Genomic DNA, 14,777 nt, shown 5'->3' with positions numbered 1-14,777 from the left:
GTTTCTGTTGAATTTGACTAACGTTTATATTTTAGTTCCTTAAAAACATTTATATTCAAGGCTCCATAATTTAAGACATTTTTCAGAAGTTTCCTTGTGCCTCCCCAGGGCCTCCCAGTAGCCTTCTCTCCTCAGATGCTTGCTCTCTGGTGGTTCTCTGGATCTCTAGAGGTGTCCTGCTGGTTGGCAGACCATGTCAAGGCAGGGCCATCTGGTCCCCCTTTTCCAGCTGTAAACATTCCAATAATAAATACGAAGGCTGGTGGGAGTCGCCAGGGGCCAGCATGGAGAGCAGCCGCCGCTCTGTATTGGGTGGGGTTTGTCAGAGCCCTGATTCTCTTCCAATCCTGCACTTTCATAATTCCCTGCTCTCGTGGGCGGAGCAAGGCAGGCTCCTGTGGACGTGGGCTCGGGGGGGCCGGGGAAGAAGTCTGCCTGCTATTTCAGTAGCACGAAGCTGAGTGACCACATGATCCTCCCTGGAGTGTGCTCAGGCTTTGGCCACTGGCCAGGGCCCACGCTTGTCAGGGAGCCTTTTGCTGTCAGGACTAATTTGGCCTCCTCGTTTTGGAGTGTATTTATTGGGTCTTAGAACACCCCACTAAGGATGAGATTCTTACAATGATTCTCTTGATGAGAGTCTGGTATTCTCCATGCGTTTTAGACTCAATGATTTCATTAAAGAAAAAGATTGATATTAAAATAGACAAACTAGTGGGAATCCACCAGCCAGGCCATCACAGGAGATACCTCCAGACATTGGCCTTTCCTGCAGGCCCTCGCAACTTCCTTCCGTCCAACACAGCGGTCAGACCTCACCCTTCGTCAGCAAGCCCTGGTGCCGGCCTTGTTGGTAGCCGCTGCCTCGGTGCACCGTGAATACAACCGTCCCTCAGTTGCCGTAGGAATTGGCTCTAGGAAATCGTCCCTGTGCTGTGGATGCAGAATTCACAGATGCTTCCAGAGTCCTCCTGTAAAACATGCCGTGCTTGTACACAACCGCTCACACCTTCCCTACACTCCAGCCATCTCTAGGTCACGGGCAGTACCTAGTGCAGCGTGACCCCAGGTGGCCAGTCACACTCTGTATCGTTGGGGGCACAGTGAGCAGGAAAGGTCCGGGCACGTTCCGTGCAGGTGCAGGTGTCCCTGCTGCTGTTTTCACTGTGCTTGCTGCGCCCGTGGGTGCTGAATGTGGATCTGCAGGCTGCCAGGGTTCAAGTCTGTGTCAGCCCCAAGCTGGACTTCAGCTGGTCGGTGCCATCCCTAGTGGCTTTCAGAAGATTTCTTGAAATGAGAAAATATTCCTTATGTAGCACTGACTTTCATCCTGGGGTCTAGGTAGTTTTTTTATATGAAGGTCTTTGCATTTTTCCAAGGCAAAGAATGTATCTTACACACACATATATATTTCCCAATGCCCTGCACTTTATTAACATTTAGTAAATGCTGAGTTCACAACCAAGAAATCCTTTCTTGTGCTTCATTAAAATATTTGCTGTTGTCTCCTTAACTCACCCAAATGTCCGCCTGCTTTCAGAAATGGCTCGGTGGTCCATCCTGGGCTCCTGGAATGGTTTTTGTATCTCTCTGAAGTTGGAGGGTGCAGGGGCCCCTCATCAGTACCACCCCTGAGTGTTCTGCACTTGTCTTAGGGAGGTGCTCAGCGGAGGCTGCTGTGCCCCCAGCTCTTTCCTTGGAGTTCCCACATCTCTACTGTGGACATGACCAGGAAGAATTTTGTGCACACACCTGCAACCCCAGCTACTCAGGAGGCTGAGGCAGGAGAATCACAAGTTCGAGGCCAGCCTGGTTAACTTAACAACACCCTGTCTCAAAATAAAAGACATTGAGGATGTGGCTCGGTGGTAGAGTGTTTGCCCTGTATGCATGAAGCTCTGGGTTTATTCCCCAGTACCAAAGGTCGAACCCAGGGCGGCTCTACCACTGAGCAACATCCTCAACCTTTTATTTTGAGACATAAGTTGCTTAGGGACTTCCTGAGTTGCTGAGGCTGGCCTCAAGCTTGCAATTCTTCTGCCTTGGCCTCCCAAGTACCTGGGGTTACAGGTGTGCACCACCACACCCAGCTAGAAATGTAGACTTTTGAGAGAAACATGGAGATATCCCCTGTCTGTTGTCTTATGAATGATCATCAGAGTGGTGGGGAGTATGTGACCTGACTCTCCTGGACTCCACTTGATAACTCTGCTATGAATAAAGGAGACCTGATCAAAGCCCACACCCTGCCAGGTGCTGACCAGGCCTGTGTTGGTACCTGTCACCAGGTGGAGGTGAGCCCAGGCCTGGCCTCCTGAGCAGTCCTGCCCTCTCAGAGCCCCAGCCTTTGGAGGTGGGTTCAGTTCAGCCGATGTCGCCTTGGGCCGTTCATGTTCTGTGCACGCAGACTCACAGGGTGTTGATTTAACATTTTCCCTTTGCATTGCTTCTTACATTGTAAAACATTTCAGTCCATATTTTGCCATGAAGTAGGGCAATACCCCGTCGATTTCCTAGGGTTCGATAGCCTACGTCACCTGCAATGGCACGTGTATCATTTGAATGTCACTCACGACGTCAGGAGTCTCTTGGCAGGATTTGGGGAAAGGGGGAGATCACCAGTTAGAGGGCTCCAGCATTCTGAGACCCCAGGGTCGAATGCGGTCGGTGCTCAGTCACGTAGGAAGGGGTGGGAGGGGTGGGAGGAGCAGAGCCGGCTCCTTTGCCCTCTGATTCTGGGTGATGGGGAGCTGAGTCACCTTGTGCCAAGGCTGCATGTGGGGGCTGCTGGGCCGGGGCTGGAGACTCGCTGGCCCCGTTGGGTTTCCTGGTGGAGTCTGAGCGGCCTCTCTCTCCGCTGCAGGGGTGAACAGCCTTTCTCAGTCCCTCAGTGCCAACCCACTGACCGCCTCCACCCTCACCCACTTGGACCTCTCAGGGAACGCGCTCCGCGGAGATGACCTCTCGGTGAGTCTGTCCCACTTGGCCCCCAGAGACGCCAGTTCAAGTGTCACTTCTCCATCTCTGTGTCTCTGGACCCCTTAACATCGCGTGGCCACCACCTTATGAGGTGCTCTGGAGAAAACTCTAGAGCACTCCTGCGTCAAATGTAACCTGTCCCCTGGTGGTTTTTCCTTAATGGTGCTGAAGTTTAACTTGCTTTTGGAAATGTGTTTCTGAAGGAGTTATTTCCTTTATTTAAAAACATTATTTCACCAGCTACCCTGGTCTGGTCAGAAATATTGGTAATGTGATCTGAAATATTTCATCATTAAAATCATAGTGTTTGGAAGATGGGTAGGTTTTTAATAACGGTTTGCAATTAAAAGGGGTTTGTAAGATAAACCCCAGCCCATCCCCAAATAAAAGTAACCTGAAGCCACTCTTCACCTTTGTTTATGAACCCCAGAGACCCCCCAGTTATAACATGGTGCTCGCGTACCTGCCTCTGAAATTCAGGTAGCTGATTGTGTCCCTGACTCAGAGGACTAGGTAGGTCTCATTTCCACATGGGTGCATGGTCCCTTCTGGTCATAGCACTGAGTCAGAAGCAGTGCTCCTTCAACAACAGGCCGCAGCCTGTGGGCATCTTGAAGGGCTTTGGTGTGTTCTGCTGCTTGGAGGCATGAGAAACCCCGAGGAGTCTGTTCTCCTTGTTTGCTGCTACTTTACTGGTGAGGCAGGGAATACCAATGAAGCCTCTTTGTGGTTTTCCTTCCGTCCTTCACACTCCACATCATTTAAAACACCCGCTTCCTGGGGCACCGGGCTCCTCAGTCACTTCCCTATTCCATTGTCACCTTTACTGGCAGTTCCTACACCTGCTCCCTTCCAGGGTGAAGTGGGGAGGCCCGTGTGAGGCCCCCGTGGCTGAGCTGAGGGACACAGGGAAGGAGGAGAGACTGAGCTGGGGGCAGGGATGATGTCGCAGAGGACAGAAGAGCGGCAGGCTCCCCCGGCAGGCTGGGTCCTGTTCCAGCTCCTCTGGGAAGAGTGGATGGGTCGGGGCCTGAGCCAGAGCAGGCTCCGGGCCAGGGACAGCGAGGCTCCGGGGCCTGTGACTGGCCCACTTCCAGGCCACCCTGGTGCCGGGGGAAGGCCTCAGAGAAGGATGTTGTCACCTCTTCAGGTGGCAGGAGCTCCCCCAGCTGGTGGCTGGGAGCAAAGCCACACCTCCTTCCTGTGTCCCTGAGGTCACTAGGGCCAGGCCCGCAGTGAGAGTGAGGAAGGCAGGTGGATGACACAGATGGGGTTCCTGAGTCGGAGGGAGCAGCTCCCGCTCAGCCTGTCCTGGGCGTCCTCTGGTCACTCTCAGGCACTAGGCTTCTGCCTGTTCTGACTGCTCCCTAGGGATTTCCTGAAGCCCCACATAGTGAGTACTGTGCTGGGAGTGCCTGCTGGGGACTGGGCGCCTGGGGCACAAGCTTCCTGGGGATCAATGTATCTAGTGGTGTCCAGAGAAGCAGAGGACAGTCCCTGCCACCTGCCTGGTAACCCAGCGAGCGCTCACAGTTGCCCAGTGAGGTCATCGGAGAACAACAGAGTGATGATGGCAGTGTTTGGGTGGCCTTGCGCTGGGGAAGAGGTCAGTGTAGGTCTAGGGCCCCCGAAATCCGAGGTGCTGTTTTTATGTAAAGGATGGATAGTGCTGCTGGCTATTCTTGTTAGATTTCTGGAAATCACTGCGGATGGAGAAACCACTGGGCTAGGCAGAAGAGAGCAGCAGCCTGAGACCATCCCGTGGCTCAAACACAAACTTTGAACACATTCAAAAAGAGCTATTAGTATTTCGATAGGGTGGCCGCAGTGCAGGTAGTATTTCAGTCTCAAGAGTTAAAATTAATTAGCACTATTCCAAAAATCTGTAATACAATGGAGCTTGTCAGGAAAATGAAGTCAAGTGTAAAAAAGGGTTTGGCAGAAAAGATTCCATTTGGCCATTTTTTTTTTTTTTTTTACTGAAGCATAAATTTATTTTAGATGAACTTTGGATGTTTCTCTCAGGGAAGGGAAGGGAGTGGCAGGAAGTTCTTCAAATCCTTTTGGGAACATCAGAGTGATCCTGGGGATTACAGCAACTTCCTATTGACACATTAACTTGTGTCGTGGTGGTGTGGCAGGGGTGTGTGTGTGTGTGTGTGTGTGTGTGTGTGTGTGTGTGTGTGTTCTAGATCCTGACATTAATTTTTGTTCTTTATTTCAAGCACATGTACAATTTCTTGGCTCAGCCAAATGCCATTGCTCACCTGGACTTATCCAACACAGAGTGCTCCGTGGACATGGTAATGTTCTTTCACGTGGCTTTGGGGGTTTTAGAAACACTATGTGCATGAGCACAGGCCTTTGTCTCTAGTAAAACCTTCTCCTGGACCTAGAAATGTTTGAAAGTAAGTGTGCTTCTTCCTCCTAGGTCTGTGGTGCTCTCCTCCGTGGATGCCTTCAGTATTTAGCTGTGCTCAATCTCTCCAGAACCGTCTTCTCTCACCGGTACGAATCCCTCCTGCTCTCCCTGTCCTCCTGCAGAGCCTTCTCTGGGAGAATGACGTAGTGACAATGAAAACAGGCTGCGGGGGGTGCGTGCTGCCCAGGAGGATGGCCTTGGACCTTGTGTGGCCTTGGCAGGCAGGTTCCATCCTCTTCCGTGTCCCGGTCAGGTCCTCACCAGTACCTCCACTGACTCTGAACTGTGTGGCTCATGGCTTTTCATGTGAGCAGGTGCTCTCTTTATACAGTGAAAGCCCTTCTAGAAACTTCTGTGGGTGTGTGTTCCAGTGACGAGCCTAGAAGTAAGGACAAACTCTTTCTGGGGGCAGAGACAACAGCCCTCCCAAAGCTCCCGCCTTTCGATGTGTGGAAGCCGTGGGAGAAGCACTAGGACTCGGGGAGGCAGTGGCATGGAGTGTGGAGAGGGCGGGAGGAGGTGAGGGGACCGTCGGGGCTGCGTAGGTGTGGCCTTGGCCATCCTGCCTGGATCAGCCAGCCTCAGCCTTCCCAGGGCTGCAGGTTGGAAACGGGACTTGGTCATTGCTTGTCTGTTCACAGTGCCTGGTGTTGCTTTGTAGTGGAGCCAACTCCGCGGTCCAGAGCTGGCTTTTTAGGAGCTCCGTCTACTGGGGGGTGGGTAGTAGCCCTCATGCATGCCGAGTTCTCAGCCTGGCAGCGTGACCCATGGTCGTGGCTGGCAGATTTGATAGTCTATAGTTAGAGTGCTTTTTGCTTCATTACTGAACAGTGATGTAAATTCTGCAGTAGCAACACACATCACCAGTTCCTCAACAGAGGAGGGTCAGAGGTGGGAAGAACCGTGAGCACCTGCTTGGTTCTAGGTCCTTCCGGTGGCTCTGCTCAGCTCCTGTGGTGGACGGCAGCTTATGAAGTGGCTCTGGCTGTGACTGAAAGGCCCGAGTGATGGCAGAGACTGCAGAGGGTTTCGTGTCTTCCGCTCTTTTACATCCACAGCTCCATTGCGTCTGGGGACGGCTCAGCAGTGCAGCCGCGAAGTTCGTGGAGCACCCTGTGCTGACAGATGGCCTCGTCTTCCAACGAGAGGCTCTGATTAAACTGTTCATGCCAGCTCCTCACCCAGGCCAGCCCTGGGAAGCGCTCGGTGATGATGTCAAGATCGCTGCCTTCACGCTGAGGTGTGAAGGGGAGCTAGGCCCATCACGCATTTGTTCACAGATAATTTCATAAGTGTGCCAGGCGGCTCGGTAGTAACAGTGACCCGCCCGGTCCCCAGGGCTGCTCTACACGATTGGCCTCCATTGGCCTTCAGCAAGGGTAGCCACCACATTCCCTTCCCCCTCACCTGGGAGGCCCATCCTCTCCAGAGCCTTCACAGTCCCACAGCAGAGAAAGAGAGACCCCAGCAAAGTCCCTTGCTCTCAAAGCATCTCGGGAAGTCACACTCGTCTCTTCCCTTCACCTCTGCTGGCCGTGGAGAGCCTGAGCCTCTCAGGTGTCAGGTGTCAGCCTCCCTCAGAAAGGGAACCCAGGTATTTGGGAACACTGAACAGTCAACCCCAAGACAAAGCAGCAGGAGCAAAACTCGTCGGCGAACCACCAGATGGCATTTGCTGATGGCAAACAAGGCGCAGGAGTGCCCAAGCCGGTACGCTGTCCTCTCTGGAGACGTCCAATACCATGTGTCCTCTCAGAACTCTTTCCTCTTAGTTTGGTTTTTCATCTTCTCAGGTAAAGATTCTGGTTTAGACTTTTCCTCCCAGAATTGTCTTGTTTTAAACTGTATTTTGAACCTGCCAGATGTTCCCAGGTCTTCCCAGACCTTGGGCATGAAAAATTATGGACTGACAGGTGGGTGAGCTGGACACAGGTGGCTCTGCCCCCTCCCTCCACGGAACACAAGTGCCGTCATCCATGCTGCTCCCCGCGCAGGGGCTCCCGCTGTCGCCTGGCACGTCTTCCATTCTCCCACCAGTTCCGCCAGAGGGAACCCAACAGGCCAAGGGCCTCCACACCAGAGTGTTCCGGGGCCTTCAGTTCTCCTTCACCCCTGAGCTGCGGTTTGACCCTCTTACTTCCTTCCAGCCGCCGGGGGATGCACAGGAGCTTGCAGCCACTTCATTTTGAGTTTTCTCTTTATTCTGACGCTGGGGCTGGAGGAAGATTCACAGAGCGGGTGGAGGAGCTCAACAGGTGATTCGCCGAGCAGGCTTCCCACCACTCAGACTTGGAGCTATGGCTCAGCTTGACACCACGTCCCCATCTTGCTGCATCTGAGACCTGCCATTTCTAAACACAGCCACCTGCAGGCAGAGATCCTTCATGTCTGACGCTACCCAGTGGGAAGCCTCTTAAAATCAATGCAAAATGTGCCTCTCTGACCTCCTGCTTTTAAAAACTCCAGATGTGCCGTTTCCTGGAGACGGATGGGGTCAAGTGCAGAGGCTCACCAGCTGCCGAGAAGAGGAGATGTGCTCAGGGCACTGAAGACCTGGCACGTTCCACACCAGCCTTGATTTCTCCATTTAGGCCTCGGGCGTTTGTCTTCTCCTCGACGTTTCTGAGTGTGCTGGCGCGCGCGGGCCATTCACAGGGCCTGGGTGGCCAGTGAGTGCGCCTGGGGGAGGGGGACCACTCACAGCTCTCGTGTTTTTGCAGGAAAGGAAAAGAAGTGCCCCCGTCCTTCAAGCAGTTCTTCAGCAGCTCCCTGGCTCTGATGCACATCAACCTCTCTGGCACAAAACTGTCTCCCGAGCCCTTAAAGTGAGTGATAGCTCCCTTTTCTCCAGGGCGTTGAAGGTTGAGTTTGTTACTCTGGGAGTGCTCGAGGGAAGAGGGAAGGCCGCATAATGCAAAGACCGAAAAGGCACTGAGAATAGGTTTTACTCAGAGGTGGAAGAGTTGATTGGAAGTGTTGAAGCACCCTGTGCAGGTAGATATCATTGCAGCTTCTCCTTCACGAGCATTCTCCCTGTGGTCCATGACCTTGGCAGTAGTCACTGCTCTTACACAAAAGAAGGTTCTGAGCACGTGTGGACACGCGGCCCTGACCCCTGTAATGGGCACAATGAATACGCGTTGAATGCTGTGCCTCCAGGTGCCCCTGACTCTGGCTCCCCTCTGTTCGACCTGTTTTTAGGCCTAGTCTTGGGTGCGTCTTAGTCCACGTTTGTTCTAGATATTTCTACTCACAGTGGTCATCAAACTCTGTATCCGTTATGTGGGCAGCAGAGTCAGTTTTTAGCTGCTTGGGTGTCTGAGTTACTGAGCGTTTCTAGGCTGACAGGCGACTTAAGTCATGGAATTCAAGACTTCAGTTAAGTTGAGGCTTGAGAGGAATTTGTCACCTTGGGATTTCCCTTCATCTTTGCCAGACGGAATCAAAGGTGGGCATACAGAGGCGAAGGAGTCGGGTTCTGTCTGCGCCTGGAGAGGGTGTGTCGCAGTAGCCCCGGTCGTGCGCCCTGTCAGGCAGGCTCAGTGCTGCAGATGGCTCCCTCCCCACCTGGTGTCAGCCCGCGGCAGTGACCCGCACTCTTCCCTTGTGCTCTGCATGAGATGTTCAAAATCAGTACCTGCTATTTATTTTACTAGAAAATGCATTTTCTTCTAATTTTTAAGTTTCCTTTTTTGTTGGAGGTCTGAGGTTCTGGCTTCCACATGGCACCATATGACGAAAACAAAGAATGCCTCTCAGGAAAGCAGGTCCAGTCAGCTGCTAGAAAGTGCCTAGTGTCACAACTACAGCAGGCTTTTCTTTTTTTTTAATGTTTAGTTAATGTGTTACCTGTCTCTAAGCCTAGCAGCCACGCTGGGTGTTGTAGCCCACGCCTGTAATGCCAGTGGCTCGGGAGACTGAGGCAGGAGGGTCGAGAGTTCAAAGCCAACTGTAACAACTTAGTGAGGTCCCGTCTCAAAGTAAAATATAAAAATGGCTTGGGGTGTATCTCAGTGTTTGGGCGTCCCTGGGTTCAATCCCTGGTACCAAAAATAAACAAACCAACCAACCTAACAGCCAAAAACAATTAAAAAAATATCCCTATGATTCAGCTATTTGTATTGGCTATTAAGAAAACTATGACAACTAATGTTCCAAAGGGTCTCCTTTATGATTTAACCCTGTGCATTCAGCTAGAATCTATTAACCATCACAGTATGACAGATTTGGGGTACTGAGTACAGAGCAAACCCAGATGCAGCCCTGTGCTCAGCGGGAGACAGTCACGTTCAGGAGAGTTTTGGTGATAAGTGCATTTTTTCTGATTCTTCAGAATGTTGCCCTTGTGTGATGCAGAGTGATCGTTCAATGGCTCGATGTAGTTGATGTTATGCATTATCCCACGCCACAGCAAACCGGGACTTACTGGACTTTACTGTAGCTGTATACTTGTGAATATTCTACTTGAAAGATATTTTGTAATTCTTAAATCGTATGACCTGTTATTTATGGGAATGTTTAATCACGTTAATTCAGGGGTCACTTCAGCTCTGAGTTTTACTCAGTCTAGATTTTACAGTGCGGAAAAACACTTCATAGCTGAAGATTCCCAAAACCACGTTCCACGCGTACTTTGGTGTGGTATGATGAGTGAACGGATGGCAGGTGCCTGGGTCCACCTGTGAGGGAGGGGCAGGAAGGGACAGCAGAGTCCCTCTGGTCCACACATGCACTGTGGCCTGTGATGCTGACCGCAGCCGTGGGGAGCTGGTGGCTTCCTGGGAAGCTGGCTGGGAGATGGTGGCTGGCTTGTAGGATACACATTGGGACGTGCTTTAGGACCCCCTCTGTGGAGGGGCAAAAGAAGACAGCAGCACTGGACAGAGGGCAGGGGGTGCTGGGGGCCCCTGGGAGGGGAAGGAAGTGGAGGGCATTCTGGTCCTGCAGGGCAGCACCCACGGCTGTCCCCAGCTGTCACAGGGCTCGGTGGATCGCTCAACCCCAGATGCCTGCCATGCACCCCGAGGGCGGAGGGCACCCTTGCTTCTTAGAGCACTTGGGGTCAGTAGCTATGAGAGAATGAGCCAGAGAACTGTCACTTCCTGTGAGAGTGACACTTCACAGAGGATGTTCCACAAGTCTCCCACTGATCTGGGGTCCTTTCGAGGGAGGCATGTGAACCCTTCCTTCATGATGGGGCTTTCCCTTTGGGCTGCCTTCAGTCTGTTCGAGTATCTCCAGGCTTTAGAGAACCTGGTGGCCCTGCTCTGGGGTCCCCTGCAGTCTCCCAAGGGTGCTCCTTGCTGCTGGTCCTTCTTGTTCTCTGGCTTTTCTCCCCACTCCTTCCCCTGGGCCCTCCTCCCCTCCCGCCATGCAGCACCCCTCTCTCCAATCCCGTGGGCTTGGCTGAAGACTTGTATTAAACCTGCACCCATGCTCCTCCACCAGGACGAGGCGTCCCCCACCCAAGACGGGGACACTGAATGCCAGTTCTTCTCCTCACTAGTCTTGCAGCAGTGGCTGAGGACCGAGGGGAGAGTGGCTGGGCGTCTTGCTGTCATGAGGTTACAGTGCAGGACACTTCCTCCTGCAGAGTCCCCCACCCCGGGCCCCCTGCCCACTCTGCGTTGCTATAGTTGTGTTTTGTTCTGCCAAGAGCAGTTTCTGTGGCCTGTTTATTTTTACGGGTCTCCTGACATTGGCCTTCTGTAGCTGAATATGTCAAAGAGCACCTTTGACTTCCTGGGCCTCAATCATGTGGGTGAAAAGTGGGAATTATTTTCCTTCCCTCTGGGCATTATGAAATGCAGTGTTGGGACAGGTAGGTCCATCCTGGAAGCTCACCTTATGCTAGAAACTGAAGAGACCTCCTTGATGATGTCCAAACCCTAGGCTTGCTGCTAAGAATCTGAGAACCCTAAAAAAGTGATATGGGTGAGGTCACCCAGCTTCTAGTGAAAGACTTGAGACTGGCCTCGTGGTTTTTAGTCTCAAGTACTTTTGGTGGCTCAATTCTGCTCCAGAAAAGAATGTAAAAAAAGCAGTGTTTAGGCAAAGAGAAGCTGTTTAATGAAGTTGGCACATACACTGATGGGACGGACCCAGCCTTTCTCCTAGGACAGTACTGCAGAGTGACAGACAAGCGAACAGGTCCTGGCGGGGGGTGGCAGCCAGCTCTGCCTGGCCACTCAGCTCTTTTGGCGGTGAGCCCAGAACCCAGTGTCTGGAAGAGGGAAGGTCAGGGGCCTGGCTGTGAAGGGATTAGCTTTCTTCCCTCCTCACCAGTGCCCACTTTGGAGTAGCCTGCCCAGGGTCCTTGTCCTGGGAGCATGAGAACAGTAGTCCAGCGCCTGACTCCGCTCACCACCGGCCTGAGTCATGGTGACCTGCACGTTTTTATTTTCTGTGTGTCAGAGCAGGAGCTTTCTGTTCTTACCGAGTTCATTATTAGGTCCGATTTAGGGCTTTTGTCCATTCTGTGTAATCTAATGGGTGTGGAATTTTTGTGTCAAACCCAGTCAGTGGCATTGGAGTTTATGAGACTGGCCTGTAAAAGTGGAATCGATGCAGCTTCTTAGAAAGATATGACATCCAAGTGCTGAATCCAGTCTCCTCGATTTGCAGATGAGGAAATTCCTTCTCCACAAACGTGGGTTTTCCTGGCCCTGTAGGTGGCCAGCCAGCCAGGCCCCTGGACTCAGGCTCAAGACATGTGCCTGCTTGTGTCCAGAGCTCTCCAGCCCTGGCACATGCTCTTCTTAGGAAGAATCATAAGCTCATCCAGCTGTGATTCCACATCCTGCAGCACTGTGGAATTGGCCTCCCTGGCTACGGTATTCCCTGGGGAAAGCCAGCTTTTCTTTGCCACTGTAACAATCGTCTAATAATATCCTAAACATTATTAGAGCTGTCCTCCAGCAGATGCAGGTGGGGATTTATCTGTGATGAACACAATTTAATTTCAATACGCAATTAGGTGTGCTGCTGGCTTATTTGCGCAGGAATGGTGGTTCTGCCAGGTTTGCATGGAGGATGGCCCCGCCGCTGTCAGGCAGAGTGCTGCTGGGTAGTGTTTTACTGTAGAGGGAGCAGAAATGCAGTTGGCATTTTAAAGAAAGAAAGGTGATTCAAAAGAGCATTCTTCTCCCAGGGTTTGTTCAGTGTGCTCACAGTGTGTGTGTGTGTACGCGCGCGCGCCCATCTCGTGTGGAATTGTATCTAACCCTTGTGTGTTTTCTCCCTCAGAGCGCTGTTACTGGGCCTGGCTTGTAATCATAGCTTGAAAGGGGTTTCTCTTGATCTCAGCAACTGTGAGGTAAGACCACCTTCAGACTGTGGACTGCAGTAGATAATAGCCTCAAAATCACTTTCCCTTTTTCCTGCAAAAATGTGATTCTGTGAGTCTGCAGGGTATAAAGGAAGCAGAGAAACACACATTGCACAAGTAGCATACATTATGTATTTTGCAAGTTTCGTCTACGAATAGCCACTGAACACCATCCAGAAAGCATCCGAGGGGGTGTCTAATGGCTGTTTCTCCAGGCTTAGAGCCTGTTGCCTAAGTATTCTTGACGATGCCGTGAGGTACAAAGCTATAAGCCAGTTTTGTTGTCATGAAGTGTGACACACAGCATTCCTTGCAGGGGACACGTGCATGTACCTGACTTGGATTTCCAGAGTGTAAAAACAAATGACTTTCTCATCACTAATTTTGCTTTTTAGTATCTTGATTCAAAACAGGAAAGTGAAATGCCTCTCTGAATCTTAGCAGCCCAGACCTTCCAAATCCGAGGCCACAGAGAACACCTGGCACTAGCAGCCTTTGTGTTTTAGAGGACACCTAAGCCTTTCCTACCTTGGGACTTTAGTTTCTGAGGAGGTTGGTAAGAATGTACCCAGGTGCCAGTCTCTGGGCCTCTCCAGAGCCTGGGCTTGCCCAGCGAGTCAAGGCCTGTTTCTTCTGCTCCTCAGTCCATCCTGGCCTTTGGCCTTCTGTTCTCCCCACTGGTCATATGCCTGTTGGACCCTGCTCCTCCCTAAGGCCCCCTAGCTTGAGGCCATTCCTGCGCACGTGGGTCAGGTCCTAGCCGTGCAGTCCTGGATGGACTGGTTGATACTGCCTCAGCCTCTACACATGCAGAGTGGAGGTGATGTTAGTAGGTCGCCAGCTGCTGTGGGGTTTAAAGGGCTTTCTGAAGAGTGCTTCTTCGTACCTGGTTCTCATCGAGGCTGCTGCTCCTGCTGTTTTCTTGTCTCTCTGGCTGCCAGGTTTCTTCCCTGAGTCTTGAGCCCTTCACGATTGTGTTTTTCTCATTGTCTGGTGACATGCATTTGGCACTGAACCCCAGTGTGCCTTGCTAGGCACAATGAGTTGGCTCCCGTATAGTTTCCCAGCGAGGTTGCGGCCTTCTGGAGGGAAGGACTTGTGCCACGCTTGGTATTGTGTTTCCCTTACCTCCCAACAAGATGCCAGGCGCCAACCCAGCACTCGATGTTGTAGAAGATCAAGAAACTGAGGAGTCTGGAATGATACCATGTAAATTGTTAGTGTAGGATGCTTCCTTAATTTCGATACCACCTTTGCCATTTACTAGTCTTATTGTTTTGAAAAAGAGAAAACAAAAAAAGTACAAAAATTCAAAAAACAAAACCAAACTTGAAAAAGTACCCTAGCACTATGGACCTTTCCTGGCGATGACGTAGCAACCAGCTCTGGGAACATGAGCCGTGTGCCCACAGCAGTGCCCAGGACCTGCCAACAGCAGGAACCTCCCCAGAGGGGCCAGGGGAAGCGTATTTCACACACAGGAAAGTGGTTTAAAAGTGCCACCCACCAGCTCAGACTTCGGACCTGGCAGTGGCCCGACCTTTGGGACTCCTGTCATCCAGTGTTTATATATGATTCTGATGGGGATCTGCTGGTGATCCTCCGCTTGCCGCACTCAGAGATGCAGACTGCTGGAACGTGGCACCTCACGGCAGGGCCTGGGGAAGCACCCTGCCTGACTCCCGCGTGACCGTGATGGCGCTGGCAGTGGTGACTGTTAGGGTGTAGGTGTGATGAGACGCTCTGTTCTCAAGTAGACAGAGGACGTGTGCTCAGAGAACAGCGGGTCATGTCACTACATGAAATCTTTCAAAGGCAGTATGAGGTGAACCCAGTAAAGACTGGTATCTTTGCAGGTCAAAATGGCACACTATCGGCAATTTCATAAGGCTCAGCCTGATTGCTAGTAGGCCTTTTCTTTCATACTTTTTTTTTTTTAATTAAGACAGAAAATTCAGATCAAATGGTTAGTCTCTGATGGTGGGATTGACCGTTACTGTTATGAAAATCCCAGCTTAATTTTGGCCTCTCACTTACGGATCAATCATA

The 14,777-nt window shown here is 51.7% G+C and overlaps 1 protein-coding gene across 9 annotated transcripts in view; it reads left to right on the top strand.

Annotated features, from left to right (window-relative positions):
- CARMIL1 (capping protein regulator and myosin 1 linker 1) overlaps nt 1–14,777 on the top strand; it is a 244,063-nt gene that overhangs the window by 146,464 nt on the left and 82,822 nt on the right. For all 9 annotated transcript variants that reach the window (XR_014022096.1, XR_014022097.1, XR_014022098.1 and 6 more), the window contains 5 exons: nt 2,864–2,967; nt 5,205–5,282; nt 5,411–5,487; nt 8,122–8,226; nt 12,647–12,716. Coding sequence is in view for 4 of the 9 variants with exons in the window: in XM_081295124.1 (XP_081151250.1) it covers nt 2,864–2,967; nt 5,205–5,282; nt 5,411–5,487; nt 8,122–8,226; nt 12,647–12,716 (434 nt within the window). In the remaining 5 variants the exon portion in view is untranslated. The remainder of the gene's footprint in view (nt 1–2,863; nt 2,968–5,204; nt 5,283–5,410; nt 5,488–8,121; nt 8,227–12,646; nt 12,717–14,777) is intronic.

This window comes from Spermophilus citellus, assembly GCF_964194105.1.
Source record: "Spermophilus citellus genome assembly, chromosome: 5".
Lineage (NCBI taxonomy): Eukaryota > Metazoa > Chordata > Mammalia > Rodentia > Sciuridae > Spermophilus > Spermophilus citellus.
This window is presented reverse-complemented; position numbering and strand designations above follow the sequence as displayed.